The 19,950-nt window shown below is 51.0% G+C and overlaps 1 protein-coding gene across 1 annotated transcript in view; it reads right to left on the bottom strand.

Annotated features, from left to right (window-relative positions):
* Positions 1–1,308: 1,308 nt before the first annotated feature.
* TRABD2A (TraB domain containing 2A) overlaps positions 1,309–19,950 on the bottom strand; it is a gene marked incomplete at its 5' end in the record, with an annotated part of 69,207 nt that continues 50,565 nt past the window's right edge. The window contains 5 exons of the mRNA XM_035000548.1: positions 1,309–1,814; positions 3,932–4,189; positions 8,088–8,178; positions 12,124–12,298; positions 14,926–15,072. Of these exons, the coding sequence (XP_034856439.1) occupies positions 1,631–1,814; positions 3,932–4,189; positions 8,088–8,178; positions 12,124–12,298; positions 14,926–15,072 (855 nt within the window). The remainder of the gene's footprint in view (positions 1,815–3,931; positions 4,190–8,087; positions 8,179–12,123; positions 12,299–14,925; positions 15,073–19,950) is intronic.

The raw sequence follows: 19,950 nt of genomic DNA, 5'->3' as shown, positions 1-19,950 counted from the left end.
CACAGCTAGGATGGATAAAGCCACACCACCCCCTTACAGAAATTTGCAAGAATTGGGTCAGGCCCAGTAATCCTACCTTCCCCTTTTACCTCCGCCTTCGTCCCCATACCTATCAAAGTTAAAAACAGACTCAAGTCCCGGAGAAGCAGAGAGCACTTCTATTACTTGGAGTTCAGAGCAGGAATCCGAGACTACTCTTGGCATTCCAAGCGGGAACAGGTACTTACTAAGCCATGGGAATGGCTGCAGCTGCAGAAGTCAGAGGTTGACATCAGGCACCACAGCAGCTGTAATCCAAGGTCACAGCGCTGTGGGAAACTGTGCCAACCTCACACTGTACCGCACTCGTGGAACAGTCGACTGACTGGACGAGGAAGAGCAGAGCCAGGCCACTGCACAAACTCGTGCCTGCTGGAGCCTACACATATCTGCCACCACCCCTGAAGAGAAAGTTCTTCTGTCTCTTTCCGCCTTCCAAGTCAGGCAAGTCTATCTCATTAGGAGAATCTCAAACATAGCAGCAAGGGAATCTGGGAACGTTGAGTCCTCCTACCCCTGCAATACAGGGTGCATGCTGCAGAATGGAGCAAAGGTGGAGGACACGCATCCTGAGTACCACCACACCACTCTTTAAGTATACCCCAAAGATCTTCTGGGCCCTGGAAATGACTGAGAATGCACCCACAAGAAAGTCTAGGAAGAGAAGATCACAGAACTGCGAGCCCAGGCAATCAAGCTTTCCCCAAACCAGGTTAGGAACAAACACATCTGTTTCTTATTGGCCCCATCCAAGCCCTGGGCAGACCCTCTGGGTTTCTGTGAGCTGCTCGAAAGCCCCTAAAGAAACCTTGCCATGAGGTGGGGGGTGGGGGGGCAGGACTAAAAGTTCCCATTTCAGACTCAACCAAGACAATTCTATTCTTAATCATTTTATGTAGGTTCCCCGTAAGATTTTATTTGTAAAAGACATAGACATATAAATAATAAATAACAAGACAGGAAGAGGGAGCATTTGCAAAGTGCTTTCTTGCACAGCAGCTTTGACGAAACCCACCCATTCACCCAGTCTTCAGCGTGTTGGCGAGACACTCATACATCACACATAATTAAAGCACTTGTCAGAGTGCAGGACGCAGCCCAGCCACCAGACCTTGAATAGAGAGGAGCAAACAAAGGTCCCATGGCCTATTAATTCCCCTGAATCCAGAACCAGGAGTGAGTAGGAAGAGGAGCAGCAGGAAGAACAGGGTCAGGATCCAAAGTGGCAGGTAGGCCAGGAGCAGGGCCCAGGAGTGAAGCAGTGATAGTATCCAGAGGGTGTGAGCAAGAGTTGTTTGCATAATACATACATACTGTGGGAAAAAGTCTACACAGAAAATGTATTTAATCATTTTTATATAATACATTTATAATTCTTTTCATACAACTCCGTATGTTACAAACTGTACACCCACCCCAAGCACTGCTGGATAACCCAAAGTCATTCCTTGGAAAGAGAAGAACCAACACTGCATTTTATTCTGTCTCCTTCCCTGGGTCGGGCCTATCAAGGCCAGACCAGAGTGTGGAGTACAGGAACGGCCATCCTTCAAGTCCAGGGGGTCGGGGCTTGGCCTGGCTCCTCCAGTCATTACAGGAGGAATGTCTCTGTTTGGAAAGCCAGCATCAGCACCCAGAACACAGGAGTCCAGAGAGACAGACAGGCACTGCTGGCCACCATCTGGCTGTGGTGGGAATGCCCATGGTGAGGAAGCCGCAGCTCAGCAGAGATGGATCTATCCAGAGTAGGGACCTGGAGTTGTGGGACCATGGCGCTACGAGGAAAAGAAAAAAGAGTCTCAGAGCTCAGCAGGAGCCCCTGGATACTCCAAGGCCCCTGAAGGCCCACACAGCTTCTTTTCATCTCCCTTTTTTAGAGATGAGAATGGATCTTAGTATGTTAATGGGCTTCCTGTGTCTTTGTCCCTTAATACTATTGCTACAACAAATCCAAGTAATTCAGGTGCTAAGACCAGCACATCGGACAACTTTCCCCCGGCGACATGGTTCTTGGTTCAGAGATTATTAAAACTCTAGGTATAAGAAGCCCCAACTCAGATTTGCGTGTCATTAGCCCTTGGGCAATCTCAGGCAGGGACCCTCCACACTGACCACACATAGAGGCCCATCCAAGCCATGAGGTGTCCTCCCCAGGATCTGGCTCTCCCCCCCGACCCAGCTCAGGTCCAGTGTGAACTCCATGCAGACATCCCAAGTCAAGACAGTATGAGCTAAGGGGCCCATGATCTCAGACCCAACTGGACCTTTCAGCTCAGCTCAGGTGTAAAGTGCCCGACTCCAGGCCACCTTGAAAGGAAATGGCCCAGACCGAAAAGGAACTGAATATGTCAGTTTCTTCCTCCACCCGCCAAGGAAGGATAGTTGAAGAGCCACTCTCTGCAGGTACCACTGAACATGGATTCAACAGGATCTGTCCCTGTTCTCCAGGTCCCATCTGGCTGCCAGCTTCCCTCCATTTAAAAATGCCAATCCCGGGAGCACCTGGGTGGCTCAGTCGGTTGAGCATCTGACTCTTCATTTTGGCTCAGGTGATGATCTCGCCATCATGGGATCAAGCCCTGAGTTGGGCTCTGCCCTGAGCATGGAGTCTGCTTCAGACTCTCTCTCCCTCTCCCGCTCACCTCTCTCTCTCTCTCCCTCAAATAGGTAAATAAATAAAATCTTTTTAAAAATTTTTTTTAAAAAGCCAATTCCACAGCATACTGGATGCCTGCTTCGAGCCTTCAGTGGCTCCTCATGTCTTCAGGCACTCCACTCCACTTCCTGTCTGGACCCACCCCGCCCCACCCCACTCCCCTTGACTTCCCAGGCTCCAGCCATAATTACTTCATCTTGGTTTCTTCAACATGCTCACTCTCTCTAGGCCTTCAAATTGTCCCGCTTGCTTGGAACTCCTTCCCCTCCTTGCTCAGTTGTTTACTCATTCAACATTTATTATTAAACACGATGCAGGCACTGGATCCCTGAATCTCCTGATGAAGACTCAAGTTCTGTTCGTTGGGCTTCACTTTGTCAGGCTTCTACTCAGTATCAGCCAAAAGGTCCCTCCGCTCCATGAGGCCTTTCCTGACCCCCAACCCTAAATAGTAACCTCCAACAAAAGAGCATTCCCACAGTACCCTACACTTCCTTTGCAGACAATCAACTCAAAATCTGACTTCCTCCCCAGAATGTGAACTCCATGAAGGCAGAGGGCTAGTGCCTGGTTTACTCCAAAGCCACGGCACCCAACACAAAAGCAGGCACATGGGAGGCCCTTAATCATGCTAATCCCTCCTCCAACATTTGGGTTGAATTGATCTGGATCCTGGATCCCAGGCCTCCCTGATGTAGTTCTTCCAGAAGCCTTATGCCTTGCAGAACAGGCTGAGTCATCACCTTTGACTCCTCTGTCCACCTCTGATCTACCTCCTAAGCATCCCTGAGAGTACATTCTGTGCTCATGCTACTCCCTGTCAAATGTGGGGGCTGAACAAGCCCATTCCCACAAGGTTGCTTCCAGCTCTGCAAAACTGAAATCCCTGATCTGCAGCGGAGAAAGGGCTGGTAAATCAACACACTCAGGCATGCCCACCCCCGCCCCCCGCCCTTTCTTTAACAAAGATGAACATGTTGCCCTTGCTCTGGCTCGAAGCAACTACCTTTAATCTGGATGCATCTGCATCACAGTGAACAGAAGACAGTGCCCAAGGCTGTGAGGAACAGGAAGGCTGGTCCATGAGTGGGGTGCTCACCCCCACCAGAGCCTTGAACCCCCACCCTCTTAAGCGGTGTGATGGGCATTTCGGGGCTGCCCCCCACCCACGCTCCCAGTGGGACGGACGGCTGCCGGGATGGGCTCCCGCCGGCCCCGCCCAAACCCCTGCCTCACCTCTCCTCCAGTCGAACCCACAGATCGCTGAACTGCCGAAGCCGGGGCCTTCGCTGCGGGCGCAGCCGCCTCCGCTTCTTCCGAAACCCCCGCTCCACCTCACCACCCAGGTCGGCACTTCCGGCCGCGGACACGTGAGGGGGCAACAGTGAGTGCGCCGCAGACGCAGCTTCCGGTGCCCGCGCTTCCACGGAGGGCACTTCCGGGGCAAAGATGACCTGGGAGGTCGGCCCCGACGAGGGACTTCGGCTCTTCTCTCTTTGAACAGGGGTGGAGGGAAGATGGACTTGAAGGAGGGTCGCACAGCATGGCGTCCCCCCCGCCCCCCGCCCTCAGTGCTCAGGGCCTCAAAACAAGGAGATAATGTGGAAGTTCAAGCTGCTAGGGAGGGTTCTCGAAGCCACCTCCAGAATCGATCACTGTCATTGACGCCTTATTTTCTCCCTCCCATACTGTCACCATAGTCGTTCCAAATCCCCCAGCTGGGGAGGAAATCGATTTCTTTTAAATTGCGTATAATTACTGCCCTTCCCTAACGATGGGTCACAACTGTCTAGAAAGTCACTGAAGATTACAGCCTTGAAAGAGACATGAAAAATGTTCGAATGCCATTTACTTAGGACAACTGAAGTGGCCCTTAATCATGCTAATCCCTCCTTTACCCTCCTAAGGGCTTTACTCAGACTGAGTCTGTAGTAGCCCCATCCCCACCTGAATGACTGCTAGTTTTCACAGGGCTGGCTTCTAACCACCTCACCCCAGGGCTCACCATAAACCGTCTTTCCCAAAGGAAGTATGTTCTTCACAACTGATGAGAAACTCAAACTTGCTTCTAGTTTTCCCTTAAAGGTGACCGTAGTCCCACCCCCAAGAATCTCTTCCAGTGGGTAAATAAGCCATTAGAAGGACCGAGTTTCTTCCTACAACAGGACTTTTGTCAAGGATTTAAGTTGCGGTTGAGAAGGGGTCAGAAAGAGAAGAATCCCAGCTACTGGAGGTCAATCCCATTGTCTCCTGATGTAGGCAGTGAGGGCCCATCCACCTGAAGAAAGGGAGCAGTGGATGTGCCATGTGCATCCTCCAACAGTGTGGGTGCAGCAGACCAGCATACATAAAAACTCAGTCGTTCTGCCCTGATTCAGCCTTGATGAAGTGCCCACTAGCCAGAAGCAGGGCTCAATTCTGACCCACAACCTGACAGAACTGAGTTGTCAATTAATATTCCTGGCCCTGTGTGAGGAAGGGAGGCGGTATAAGATAGAAAATGAAAAAAGGAAAGACTCAGGGTGGGCAAAAAAGGTAAAAGAAGGGAATTCCTCAAATGGCAAAGAAAGAAGAAAGGCCCCTATTCTGAACTTGAGGTTGGGAATCCCAGCAACATATAGTTACAGCTAAAAGGCCCCTGGAGGACAGGACCTGCCAGATTCATCACTGTCTCCAGAGCCCAGCACAATGCCTGACACATAAGAGTGACACCATTTAAATGAACCTCTTCATTATGCCAACAAAGAAACTGGAGCCTAGAGAGGAAAACTGCCCCACCTACCTCTCTCCAAGATTCTGGTGGCCTCCTGGAAGATTTAGGAGCAGATGGTCAGGCAGACCCCATGCCGAGGCCCTCTGCCCCAGCAGAGGTCACGTCTATGTCATCCTTGACCTCCATATAACCCAAACAGGCCCTGGTACACAGTAGGCACTCAAAAAAAGTCTGTTGCTCTTACTTAGCAAAAACATGGACTCAAATTCACTAGGGCTCAGCTCTGATAGCTTCAAGCAGTGGATCCTCACAGTGGGACAAATCACAGCTTCGGTTCTGTTCAAATCACATCACAACAGACACGAGAAGACCTCAGCCCAGTTACTGCAGGTAGCCAAGTCCAGGGCTTGAGAACCAAGTTAATTACCCCTGTGTGGGGGTGGGGTGGGAGGGAAGATTAATCCAGAAGAAATTAATTTTACTTCTCCTGATTCTTATCTTTCTCATATTTCACAGCTGAGATGTCCTGGGAATCATAACACCCACTCTACAATTACACACACACACACACACACACACACACCCGGCAGGGTCTTCTTCAGCACCCACAAGGACTATGTGCCAAACACCCACCCAGTCAGCCTAGGGCGGGGGGAGGGGGAGAAGGGGGCTGAGAAGGGACCAGGGGGCCCAGCCCACCCTGCTTTCCAGAAGCACACAGTCCCCCCAAAACAAGCAGAGAACCACTAAAGGCTGGGTTCTCCGTCCAGGGCTGAAGGAGAAGAGGCGGAAGAGAAAGAGCCACATTTGGGCCGCCAGCAGAGCGGGCTGACGGAGGGGCAGGATTTTCCCTGTCAGGGGGAGATGGCCAGGCAGCACCCTGGACGGGAGGTTTTCTCATGCGAGAAGCACACCCGTGCTGGAAAAACAGTAGAGTCTGGGTGCCAAGACGTCAGCACGCAGAAACCGGACTTTGGAAAAGAACACTAAGAAACCACTGAAGTTTTCTGAGGAAGGGACACTTGCAAGATTAGTCCCACAGAAAGCAAAGAATGGACCAGAGGGCGAGAGCCAAGGGAAAGGAGAGGAGGGAACCCAAGAAAGGAGGCCCAAGGTGTGATGAAGGTGAGAAATGAGGAGTCTCAGGTGAGGGCTTTTGTAGAGTAGAAGTGCTACTGAAGAACCGTTATTACTGACGCCCTGGATGCGGTATGAAGACAGACGGGGTGAGAGGGGCCCAGGGTGTACCCACGACTGCCTGCTCAGAGGGAGACTGGTAGAATCCCGGCCCCCGGGGAGGGGGCACTGGACTGTGAGGGAGGACCCTCTGGAGTGAGGGGCTAGGGAGAGGCCCTGGCTTGAAACAACATGAGTTGAAGGAAGCCTTCCGAGGAGAGAGAGGACACCCGGGAAAGGGCAGCCATGAGCGGACACCACCGCGGACCCTCTCTCTCTATCCCCTCAGCGGAGGGGACCTGCATTCTCCTCACCACCGCTGAGATCTCTGCCAGGAGGGGGCGCTGGTGACCACCATCTGGAGGGAGTGGGGCGAGGCATGGGTGTGTTTTGGGCTGAATTCCTCAGAATGTGTCTGTATGCATAGGCAGGGCCTTTAAAGAGGTGATTAAGTTAAAATGAAACTGTTGGGGCACCTGGGTGGCTCAGTTGGTTAAGTGACTGCCTTCCGCTCAGGTCATGATCCCAGGGTCCTGGGATCCAGCCCTGCATCGGGCTCCCTGCTCGACAGGGGGCCTGTTTCTCCCTCTGCAGCTCCCACTGCTTGTGCTCGCCTGCTCTCTCTCTCTGCCAAATAAATAAATAAAATAAATAAATAAATAAAATCTTTAAAAAAAATAAAATAAAATGAAGCTGTTAAGGTGGGCCCGGATCCAATCTGACTGGTGTCCTTGTAAGAAGAGGAAATTTAAACAAAGAGAGACACTGGGATTGTGTGAGCACAGAGGGCCGCCATCTGCAAGCCAGAGAGACAGACCTCAGGGGAAACCAAACCTACCAACACCTTGATTTGGGACTTCTGGCCTCCAGAACTGTAAGAAAATAAATTTTTGTTGTTCAAGTGCCCAGTCTGTGGCATTTCGTGATGGCAGCCCAAGCTGACTGGTACCGAAGGGAAGGAAGGGTCCACAGGGCCATCAAAATGAGAAATGAGCAAATCTGGGGGGAGAAACAGCTCAGGGAAAGACAAGGAAGGGGCTTAGCTCCTGCCCCCAAGATGGGTCTCACAGGCACGTCCTGCACCTCCAGCCCCTCTGACCTGACATTATGACTCATTTCTCCATCTGCCTCCCTGAAACCTCCCAAATGCCCACTGGAAGGGCACTGAGCATTAAGCCTAAACTCCCCTCCTGGGGCCCCCAGGACCATGGAACAGTCTTCCCTTCTCCTTCTTCTCTGCCCCAAGACTGCTGAGGAAAAGGCCAGTATGGCTTCTGTTGCCCAAAGGGCCTGGCCGGCCAACCCATGTCTGACAGAGCCCCAGCCACAACAGGATGCCAGCTGAACCGGATGCCAAGTGGCCAGACTGGGAAGGGGGTAATAGCCATGCTGGGGGCCTCTGGAGCCCCTCAGGGAATAGCCCACCCTGGTGCCCAGGCAGCCCCATGGGGGTCTCGGCCCCCCAGCTGCTCCCCAACCAGGATAGAAGCACAGGAAGGTTACTTGTTGATGGCTCGTCCAGCGGGGGCGTGTTCTACCTCATAGCCTTCACGCCGCAAGACATCGAGGACTGTGTTGTTGCCAATGAAATGACCTGCAGGAAGGAAAATGATCAGAAATACGGCAGTTCCCATGATTACTCTACCCCCAAACACACACCCCATGTACCCCCAAACACACACCCCAAATCAAACAACCCTAGCAACCCCCCGTCCCTTCTATACAGCCCAGGAGAGTTCCAAAGAGTTCCTGCAGTCAGGCCTCCCAACCGCCCTCCACGCAGGCAGGGAGTGATAAGCCCCACTGCAGAGCTGAGGACACAGAGGATCAGAAGGGTGCAGTGAGCTGCCCAGAGTCACACAGTAAGGAGACAGCCTAGACACCAAATCCCATGCACCTCTGAACGCGGTGTTAACAGTCCTGACCATTCTCCTCATTTATACAAGCCAACCACCTTGAGACCTGAGCCCCCTTCTGTCCAACACATAATGATAAATGCACAATCAAAACCTCCATTTAGGGCGCCTGGGTGGCTCAGTCGGTTAAGCGACTGCCTTCGGCTCAGGTCATGATCCTGGAGTCCCGGGGTCGAGTCCCGCATCGGGCTCCCTGCTCAGCAGGGAGTCTGCTTCTCCCTCTGACCCTCCCCCCCTCATGCTCTCTCTATCTCATTCTCTCTCTCAAATAAATAAATAAAATCTTTAAAAATAAATAAACCTCCATTTAGCAGAAGCCATCATGGCTGGAAACCTCTACCTGAATTTTATTTCACTTTTTCCCTTTTAGTAAAAAACAACAAAGATCAGGGCGCCTGGGTGGCTCAGTCGGTTAAGCGACTGCCTTCGGCTCAGGTCATGATCCCGGGGTCCTGGGATCGAGTCCCGCATCGGGCTCCCCGCTCTGCAGGGAGCCTGCTTCTCCCTCTCCCACTCCCCCTGCTTGTGTTCCCTCTCTCGCTGTGTCTCTCTGTCAAATAAATAATAAAAATAAAATCTTTAAAAAAACAACAAAGATCAAACAGATAAGCTTATAGTGACACCTTAAAATCAACATTTTAAAGGCCAAAAGTAGCTCTTGGGATTAACCTTCATTCTTTTCAGGTTTTTTGGGTTTTGTTTTTTTTTTTAAGTAGCCTCCACACCATGGAGCCCAACACAGGGCTCAGACTCACAACCCTGAGATCAAGACCTGAGCTGAGATCAAGAATCAGATGCTTAACTGACTGAGCCACCCAGGAGCCCCTCCTTTCAGGTTTTGACGCTCAGAACTGACATGTCCCTCTCTGTGACAGTGTCTGGCACTTTAATGTCCTAAATGGCTCATTAAACTGTAGCAGCCTATCATGTTATTGCGCAGAACTTTAGAGGGATCGTTATCTCACTTTAAATTGGAACACAGGTAACACAAGTTCAGGCCATCACACGCTAAGCAGCAGCAGAGTCTATGCAATTTTGACACCTCAATATTCAATAACCAGAGACTGGGACAGCAAATTAAGTTACATCCACGCTGCAAGAGAGGCGACAGGCTGTCTGTGGGTCTCTCCCGTGTCCTGTTCCCACAGCTCTAGGAAGCAGGGTGAACCTGGATCAGCCTCTGGGAGCCTGGGGAGCCCGAGGGCAGTGACTATGGCAGAAGGTATTGGGCCCTACTATGTTCTTGGGTTCAACTGTAGAGGCTATATGACCCCAAGATTGATGACAGGCAACTGGCTTAGATGAAAGGGACATTGGCAAGGCCCAGATTAGCCCTGGTGCAGAAGTGCACACATTATGCCTGGGCGCCCGGGTGGCTCAGTCGGTTAAGCATCCAACTCTCGGTTTGGGTTCAGGTCATGATCTCAGGGGAGTCTGCTTGTCCCTCCCCCTCCCCCTCAGTCCCTCCCCCCGCCCCCTCCTGGGCATGTGCTCTCTCTCACATACATACATACATAAAGACTATGCCTGGACTGGGGAGGGTGGGTGGCCACCAAGCTCGCGGAGTACTGCTGTGACCCTCACTCCCCCAGCCATTACCAAGCCCACACAGCAGAGAGTGACCACACAAATAAAGTAGCTAACAGTCACGGAGCATCACGAGGTGCAGTGCTTTACACATCACTTGATCCCCCGCCCCAACAATCCTATAAGGTGGGTGTATTATTATCCCCATTTTACAGGTAAGAAGAGGCACAGAGAGATCGAGCAGACTGCATCTCAAACCCCAGTGGTCTGGCTCCAGAGTCCACGCTCTCAACCAATTAGGAAGGCAAACAATATTTGTCAAGTGAACGAACGGCCCCCATTACCAATGCTTTCTCATCACAGAACCAAGCTATTCTGTTTGACTTAATTTTCCTCCTACTCCAAGAGTGAGCTCCATTTCTCATCTCTAAATCTTATCTCCAGACCCCCACAGAAAAAGTTGCTGTTTGCTTTTAAACGCTGGTTCTTTCAGTTTGGGGTTATCTTCGCTTTGCAATTAAAAGTTTGCTAACCACAGATTTTGTAAATCTTAAACCAGTAGGGCTAAGTGTCAGGAGCAATTTCTGGGGTTCCCTCCAGTTACCACAGCCTTCAGAAGGCCCGAGGAGAAATGGATTCATGCGGTGGAGAAAGCAGCCCCGGGAAGAGAACTCAGCACTAGCGGCTGCCCAGGGCACTCCCGAACCCCAGCGGCTGCGAGGCCTGGCCCCAGCGCTGCAGGAATACGACGAGCTGTGCCTGGAGGATGAGGCTAGCCCAGATGCTGCAGTCTCGCCTGGGCCATCTGTCCAGCACAGTCCCCATCTGGAGGGCCTGCCCCACGATCTGCTCAGATCAACCTGCCAGCCAACCTGCTGCCCAGCCTCACACCACAGGGTAGGCCACTGTCATCTCAAAGTATCCGCCTTCCCCCCAGCACCCAGTGCCCCGCTCTCCACCACTGGATGTCAGGAGCAGAAAGCAATCGAGTCTGGCTTCTACCTCTCTTGAGAGCGTCCTGTGGTGCTTGTCCTTTAGTCTGCTAATATGGGGTATTATGTTAATTGATTTTCAGATGTTGTGGAAAAGGTCCCCCAAAATACATCTGCATCCTAATCCCCGGAACTGTGAATGTTATCTTACGTGGCAAAAAAAAAAAAAAGATTTTGCAGATGTAATAAAGCTGAGGATCTTGAGATCAGGTGATAATTATACTGGACCTCTCACTCTGCCACTCTGGAAATGCTTCTCTCCAACCCCCCATTTTACTGGTGAAAAAAACTGAGGGAGGTGACTTGCCCAAGTCAATGAAGCTAGTGAAAGACTTGAAAGGAGAAAGCCGAGGCCAGCAAATGGTCTGGCAAATGTCTGAAACTAGTTCTATTTAAAAGCATAAAAAAATACTTAGTACTAAATCTAACAAGTGACTTGCAAGATGTACAAGGAAAACTAAGGAATTAAAGGAATTAAAGAAGACCTAAGTAAATGGAAAGATTCATGGTCATGAATTGGAAGACTTGATAAATATTGCACATTACCCAGCCTCTGGCATTTCTGTCTTTAATTCTGGAGGGTGCAAAGCTGTGATAAAATCACTCAAGAAGAGGAGATAATTTATTTCAAAAGCCCCACAAAAGGAAATCATTGTCCCAGTCTGTTTCCTTGTACACTGTTAGCAGTTGGTAACAGCTGATCTATCAGCCCCAGGCCTTCCACCTGGGAGGCTCATAGTCAGAGAGGAGAGACAAGACATGACGAATTTTAGGGGAATTAGTTTAAAAAGTGAAAGGGGCCAGAAAGAAGCTGGGAGTAAGTGCTGAGTTCAGAAGAGAGAAAAATGCCTTCCCAGCTTCCAGGGGAGTGTGTCATGAGCACCATGTGGAAAGAGAGCTCTCTTGATGTCACAGGTACCAGCTTGCCCAGCCAAGTTCCAACCATGCTGGATACTCGGGCATCAGCCGGAGCCACTTGGCGAGTGAACGAAGTCCAAGGTGTCTGCCACTCAGCTCACCTCCTACCAGGCGCCCACCCCAGCATGCCCTTCGTGGAAGGAGCATCAGAGCGCAGCGTCCCAGCAGAGGTAACCTATGACTCACCAGCTCCAAAGGCAAAGAAAAAACCTTTGTCAGGGAACTCTTCCAAAAGGGCCTTCACCCGCTTCCCCATTCTCTCATTCCGCTTGTAGATAAGCTCCCGGCGGAAGTAGCTGTCGATCTCCTGGGCAGTCACACGCTCCTGAGGTGGCAGCGTGGCATTAATGAAATTGGGAACCTCCGCCAAAAGAAAAAGAAAGAGAAAAATTAGGGGCAACAGAGTTATGAACGAAGTTGCTTAATTTGAGTACAAAATCACCCAGCCTAGACGGTCAAGCTGCTGTCGGGGGAAGGGGGAAGACAGACATACCACTCTTGGGGGTCTCCTCCCTGCTACTTCTTCAGACAGGGATATCATTCTCTGTAACCCAAGTGCAAACATATTAAATGAAGTGCACTGAAAGAACTCTTGGGCTATTTTAGACAGTGCTTCTGTTCTATTTAAATGAGAGTGCTTGGCGCCATGTGTTTATATAAGGAGACCATATCTTGGCCTCAACACATCCATGGTTTGTACTTGTTGGATTCACACATGCTTCCTTTAGGAAAATAATTTTACATAAATACATAGTTTAGAATCAATAAGTATGACTCTACTACCAAATATATGGAATGCCTATAACCATTCAACTGTTAGTTCTAAATTCCATACATGGGCATTGTAATTACTTCTCCAATTCCCAAGTCTCCCTCTTGCTTTCTCCAATGTTCTTTACCCTCCTGGCAAATATTTCACCTGGCTCTGGCACTCATGCTAGCCAGCTGCAGTATTAGGGCTAACAACAGGGTGCTAGGACACCAAAACTGTGACGATCTTGCCGCAGAGGCCGCAGGTGAGGTGACACACGAGTTCTCTCCCCAGCCCATCTCGGTCCCCTCCTCCCGGGCGCATGCTCTCTCCTCTACCCAGGGATTTAACGAGGTTAACCATTCACAAGGTTTACTCGGTTATAAAACAGGGTGTCTACACTGGCTGCTTCTCCCGCTTGCAGTAGCCACTCAAAGGCCTCCTGAACATCCTCACTCTGGAGCGTAGCCATAATTTCCATTTCACCGACAACAGATCCCCTTTTGCTATTTCCTTGAAATGATACTTTTTTTCATTTTCAAATCCAAAGCCTTCATCTACTCCTTTATCATCTTTTAAAAAATCATGTCCTCTATGTGGGATCCTTCTGTCCATTTCCCCCAGTCCCTTCTCTTCAGCACAGCACTTCCTTTGTACCAGCCGCCCCCCACCCCGCGCAGGCAGCCCAGAGTGTGCAGGGCAGCCTCCCACTGCCATCCTGCTCTCCCTTCTAGATGCCTAACCTGCCCTGCGACCTGCACCCCTCAGCCTGACCAGCCTGGCCCGCGTGGCACGGCGGCAGGCACATCCTCAATACCCCACACCACCGGTGGGGGTGCTGTGAGCAGGACAGGTATGAGGAGCCGCGTGGAAGGAATGCATAAGGCCCCTATTCCTGACCGCCCCGCCAGGTGGCCCATTTGCCCATATAACTTCCAAATCCCCCGTCCACATTAGCTTTTCCTTCCATTTCACATTTTGATGTCCCAATTGACCTTGACTTGTCTCCCCACTCCCCCAACAACCACCAAGAGTGCCCGTAAGAGCTGTCATCACCATAAATTCTACTATTCCTTCTTTTTTTTAATTATTTTTTAATTTTTTATTGTTATGTTAATCACCATACGTTACATTAGTTTTAGATGTAGTGTTCCATGATTCATTGTTTGTGCATAACACCCAGTGCTCCATGTAGAACGTGCCCTCTATAATACCCATCACCAGGCTAACCCATTCTCCCACCCCCCTCCCCTCTACTATTCCTTCTTTAGTGCATTCCTTGTTTTCCCCTTCCCCTGGCTTGCTTTGCCTGGGTTTTACTTCCACCAGCCCTAGACTCTCCGGAAAGCTCATCATATCTTCTGACGCTTGCGGGGCTGACGCTGGATCCAGCCTCGACTGTCCCTCTCCCCAGGCTGCCATTCCTTGTTCACCGCTTATATTCACTCACATCTCCTTAAGACAGGGTGCCCAGATCTAACAGACCCCCAGCATCACTCACACCCTCCTCCCGCAGGAGGACACCGGTCCTGGGGCTGGAGACAACACATTCCCCATGTCAGCAGCTCAGCTGGCACTTGCCACCACCACATGGTCTTGGTGGGGGGAGGGGAGGAAGCCATGGTTTGTCCCCTGGGAAGCTTGTTGATAAAAGAGTAACAAATATCCTTGTAGGGAGGCTGCATTCCTCTGAGCTTCTTTCCCCTTGACAGCCCATAGGTAAAACCTATCTCGCGTGTCAATCACTGTCCCATGTGTCCCGTGTGTCACCTGTCCCATGTGTCACTCACAGCACCAGCTCAGCCATGGACACATCCCAACCCATCGTGCTCGCGTGTTCCTAGAAGCCACCGCTAAGCTGCCGTCGAGGTTCTGGTTCACCATTTCCCAGAAGTGCTGCCTAAGTCAGCCAGGGGCTTCCGCACTAGGATCCCTTCCCCGCTCCGGAGGCCGCCCCGGACCATGAGGCCTGCCGCTGGATCCCCTGAAGCTTCATCCTTTGCCTGGGATCCGAGAATTAACACTCATCAACGCAACCTCCTCAGTTCCCACGTATCATAAAGAATACCTCTGTTAGCTGCGGCGTCTCCTTCAACATCTAAACCTGTCCGATTTTATTTCTGGAGCCCTTGATGACCTCGATCCTTTGTACACAGAAGGTCCAGGCGTCAGCAGGTCAAGTCTTTATTCTTGTGTTTAAATGCATGCTGAGCTGGATAGAGGACAAGGGCCCTCACCTGGGAGCTGTCATGGCTGAAGATGATGGAGCCGAGGTCCCCACAGTTATAGTGTTTGATGAGATCCTCCGTCGTGTAGGGGATCTGAAGGCTGCCTGCTCGAAGGCTCTCCTGCTGCAGGAGGGTCTGGTTCAAAGCAAAGATGACCTATGGGGAGAAAACACAGGGCCCTTTTAAGTTCACTGATACCGCAATCATTAGCTGCCGTCTTCTTTCTTTTGTCCAAGGTCGGCAATGGCCTCACCTCTGCGTCTGTTGTGTAAAGACATGGACACTGCTGCTAAAAAAGGGAACACAAATCCCCGGGCGGTGTCCAAAGAAAAGGAGGACAGTCCTGCCCAAGTTGGCCCCTTGTGGGTCACACTGGAGGAAGTGCCTTAAAACGGACACAGACCACCTGCAGCTATCCCATGAGAGTCGCCAGGAGGTGAAGAGACCAGAGAACGGCTTGAGATGAATGTCTGAAGAAGCTGGGGAGGAAAGGCAGGAGGCAGCTGGGGACACACAGAGAGGGACATACCGACGACAGCTTCCCTTACGCGAAGGACTGGACAGGAAAATATACACAACATCCACGAGTCCGTTCTAACCGTCAGTGTGGCGTGTGCCACCTAATGGATTCACTGGGTCGGTGGGACGTTAATAGAAGTTACGGAAAAGTGAGAAACGAGGGCCAAACAAAATCAAACAGGTTTATCGGGACGAGTTTCTCGGAGTCTCTGATACACTCATGTGAGCTGTGGTTCTTCCCGAAGGGAGACTGTTTCCCAAGTTTATTTGAGGCATATCTCACACGAGAAGGGTTCGCTGGCACATCCTTTGGGGAAATCCAGCCTCGAGGAATTTTACAAAACAGTGGTTCTCCGTGGCACTGGAGAGCTGGGACAGAGGGGGAGGTGGGATTCTGGCACGGCTGGGCGGCGGGGGGAGGGACTGGGGTTCCTGACAACATTGAAGATGCCATGGCACTTTCTCTCCCGCTCTCCCCAGGTGTGGATGCAGACATATCACCTTCGACAGCTGCCCTTCCACGTGCTGCCCCAGTCATCGGTGTATAGATACTGCCTGGCTGGAATATTCCCTACCCATTTGCTGAAAAGCACACAGGCGGGGTCCATGTGAGCACTCTGTGAGGTTTTCAGCAGGAAGTTTTCAATTCTCTGGAGACAACATATTACAGGTCTCAAGTCAGCAGATGACCCTACGCAGCCCCAACGCCCTTGCTGCCTCCTGTCACACATCCTCTTCATTCTGAGGGCAAAGAGGCAGGGGGACTTGGTGACTTGCTTCCCACAGGCCACAGCGGCACACATGGCCCTGTCTCCCACGGTTACTCTAATACTGGCTGTCCCCGTCCTGAGGATTTAAGCAAAGGCGGTGGGGGCAGGTCCCTCCGTAAAATCCCCTCCTCTCCTCTCCAAATGTCCCCCTCTGCTCTGTTGGGCCTGGACCTTCTGGGCCATGCCCTGTCCCCACCCCTCTACTGATGACATGAGCTGACAGATAGATACACCCAGGTGCACATCCACAAATTATGGTCTAAGTGAGGAAACTCAGTCTTCCACAAAGATGAGCCTCTGGATTCTAAAGCCACACAATTGGGACCTCTCCACAACCACTGGGAATGGCTCAATGACTTCTTCGAATTAGCTGGAGGAACAAAGCTTTGGAGAGGAGGGGGAGGGGCAGAATGAAGCCCCTCTCAGGTCTGCCAGGCCCCAGGCCAAGGTCTCACACATTGTCTCTCAATGTCTCCTCCAAAGCAAGTTCTCAGGCTCTGCTTAGCTCACAAATACATGCTGATGGATTCTGCTCTTCTCCTAAAGCCATTCAGGACAAACCCAGGTTATCTGTTGCTGGCCGACCTTCCTCCAAGAGTTTCCATTGACTTTGAAATGCTTTTCTGAAGGTGTTCTTGTATTTAGGTATTTAGAGAAGATTGAGCCACCCATCCTGCAGAACGGGCGGATCTGCAAAATGAAGAAGACTGTGTGGCCCGCCTGGCAGGTTAAATCAGGCCTTTGTTTATTCAGTCCCTTTACAATGTGGTCAAATGTCATTTACCCTAAAGACATTTCACCTGTCCAACAGGTTTCCAAAGCCTCTGCTGGGATGTTTATCTTTGCTCCTTACGTTTACTTTTGATGATCAAGCTCCATGCAACCAGGGGCAGGGCCCTGAGGCACTGCTGGAGGGGCCTTCTTTGGGGCCAAACCCGGGGGGGCCCTCTGTGTCTGCCTCTGCAGCTGTAGGAGGTGCCTACCCCCTCGTTCTCTGCACGCAGTCTCGAGGCCCCAGAGCAGGAGTGAGGGAGCGCAAGACAGAGCCACAAAAACAATACACAGCCCCAGACTCAGCCGGCTGAAACCATGGAGGTCCAGGCCCCGCTTCCTCAGAGACCTACTGTGGCACCTTGAAAGGCCCCACAGTCTGACAGGAGTCATGACTGTTGGTCACTTAGGCAATTCACTCTCCTTGCTGTGCTTGGCAAAGTCGGAGCCAGTCTGAGAAATCTGGGGTGTCAGGACGTGACTCACAGATTAGCAAACTCCTCGGAAACAGCTGTGTTCAGTCACGTTGAGCACAGGGGTCTCTCCCAGGAGGTTGATCCTGATGGAGCGTTGTCACTGACCTAGCCTCCCAGCGTTGCAGGATCTCACCTGGCGCTGTTCCTGTGCAGCCTGTCCAACTGAGAGCCGAGGCAGGAGAGCAGGAAGGGAAGGCAGGGCAAAGGAGCAAGCACAGGCGGGGTGGCCCCCTCACCTCATCCCTAACCAACTCCCTGCCATCCACCCCTCCTCCTCTCTATTCCATCAGTCCCTTTCTTTGGAGACTCTGCTAACATTTTCTCCTGTGTTGTCTTAATTTCCTGGGGCTGCCCATAACAAAGGACCACAACCTGGGAGGCTTAAGCAATAGAAATGTATTGTTTCACAGTTCTGGAGGCCAGAAGTCCAAAATCAAGGTGCTGGCAGGGCCACGCTCCCTCTGAAGGAATTAGGGAGGGATCTGTTCCAGGTCCTCTCCTAGCTTCTGGTCGTTCCTCGGCTTGTGGCTGCATAACCCCAATCTCCACATGGCACACTTCCCATGTTTGTCTGTGTCCAAATTTCCCCTTTGTATAAGGACACAGTCATATTGGATTAGTGCCCACCCTAATGACCTCATCTTAAATCATCTGTAAAGACCCGATTTCCAAATAAGGTCACATTCTCAGGTCCTGAGGGTTAGGACTTCAATGTAAGGATTTGGAGACACAAGTCAAAACATGTCAGTCTCAGCTTACTCTTCTCTTAATAGTTCATATGAATATGGTAAAAGTTTCAAACAGTACGAAGAAAAAGAGCTCCCTCCTATTCCTGTACCCCAATCCCCCTCCCTAAAAACAATCACTGAGGCCAGTGTCTTGTGTATTTTTCCAGGGACAGTCTCTGTGTAAAAGCCGACAGATAGACGAATGACACATGATAGACAGACAGAGAAATGTAGAGCTATCTCCTCTGCTTTTCTGTTTGTGCTCCTTTGGCCCTGAGGCACTCAAATAGACGCCTTTCCAAGGACGAGTACTGAAGCCATCCACTGTAATGGAAGACAAAACAATCATGGGATAGAAAGCCAGGGTTTGGCAAACAGGGCTATCCTCCACGGTTTCTGAAGGACATGCAGCCTGAGACTTACCCTTATCCTTAAGATAACATTAGTGACTACAGCAAATCACAAAAAAGGAAAAAGGAAATTTCTGACTGCAAGAAGGGACAAAAATGAAGGTTTCTACAGCCTCTCCAGGGAAAAAGCAGGCTGGATGCAGAAACCCAGGATCACCCCAGAGGTGTCCCCAATGCCCCCAACCCAAAGCTGTCCTAGTGTGGCAGGATCGTCGAGCGCAAGGGCTGAGAAGGAATTCTCGAGATGCTGTACGGTGCAACTTAGTAGGTGTATTTAAGTAGCGCAGGGATGGAACCCACAGGCACAGGGAGCTGTACTTTCGCTGTAGGAAGCTGGTAGTTATATACTTAGTGCTCACGGGGGAAGGTGACGTCCGGGGAGTATGAGATCATCAATGTCTTCTTCGAATTTACGCTCATAAAACTACTTTCGCGGGATTTCTATGGTGCTTATAATTCAGTTCAGGATTAACTATCAGTGAGATTTACAGGCACTCACAAGACCCTTTATGAATGTAGCCACCAGCACGTACTTGATCCTTATTGAAACTATGCAGGCTATAGGTCAGCCTTCTGGGCCAGAGGTGAACCTGTTTCTGCTTCCCTCATCACCAGGACCTCTGCTCTAGGCTCAGGCTGACACAGGCAGGCCCCAAGGAGAAATCCAGGCAGAATTCCACAGATGAAGATTTCAGACAATCCTACAAGGACTCAGGTTCATTTCTCCAAAATCTCAGATGAGCTTTCTCCTCCAGATACCCATACGGCGTGATTTTCCCAGGAAATCTTCTAAGCCAGTGTCTTCCAAACCACAGATGGCAACTCATTATCTACCACTTCATTGTTGACATAAATCTCAGCATGCTCTCCCCACTGCTCTGGAGCTTGCTTATTTCTTTTAATCTTGAGTATCCAGGGGCGCCTGGGTGGCTCAGTCGTTAAGCGTCTGCCTTCGGCTCAGGTCATGATCCCAGGGTCCTGGGATTGAGCCCCGCATTGAGCCCCGCACTGAGCCCCGCACTGAGCCCCGCATTGAGCCCCGCATTGAGCCCTGCATTGAGCCTCGCATCGGGCTTTTTGCTCAGCGGGGAATCTGCTTCTCCCTCTCCCACTCCCCCTGCTTGTGTTCCCTCTCTCGCTGTGTCTCTCTCTCTCTGTCAAATAAATAAATAAAATCTTTAAAAAAAAAAAATCTAGAGTATCCGTCCATACAGCGGAGCCACCCAGAAACCACCAAGAGCCCGTGCAACCGCCCCCTACAGGCACCTTTTGTAACTACAGCTACGCTAGCCCGAACCGCCACCTACATTCACCCGCAGGTGATTCTATGTGCCGGCCTGGCTGGGAGTCACCGACGGAA

Source organism: Mirounga leonina, unplaced genomic scaffold (genome assembly GCF_011800145.1).
Source record: "Mirounga leonina isolate KUSES-001 unplaced genomic scaffold, KU_Mleo_1.0 Mir_125, whole genome shotgun sequence".
Classification (NCBI taxonomy): Eukaryota; Metazoa; Chordata; class Mammalia; order Carnivora; family Phocidae; genus Mirounga; species Mirounga leonina.
Note: the sequence above shows the minus strand (reverse complement) of the source record. Positions and strands in the feature narration are given on the sequence as shown.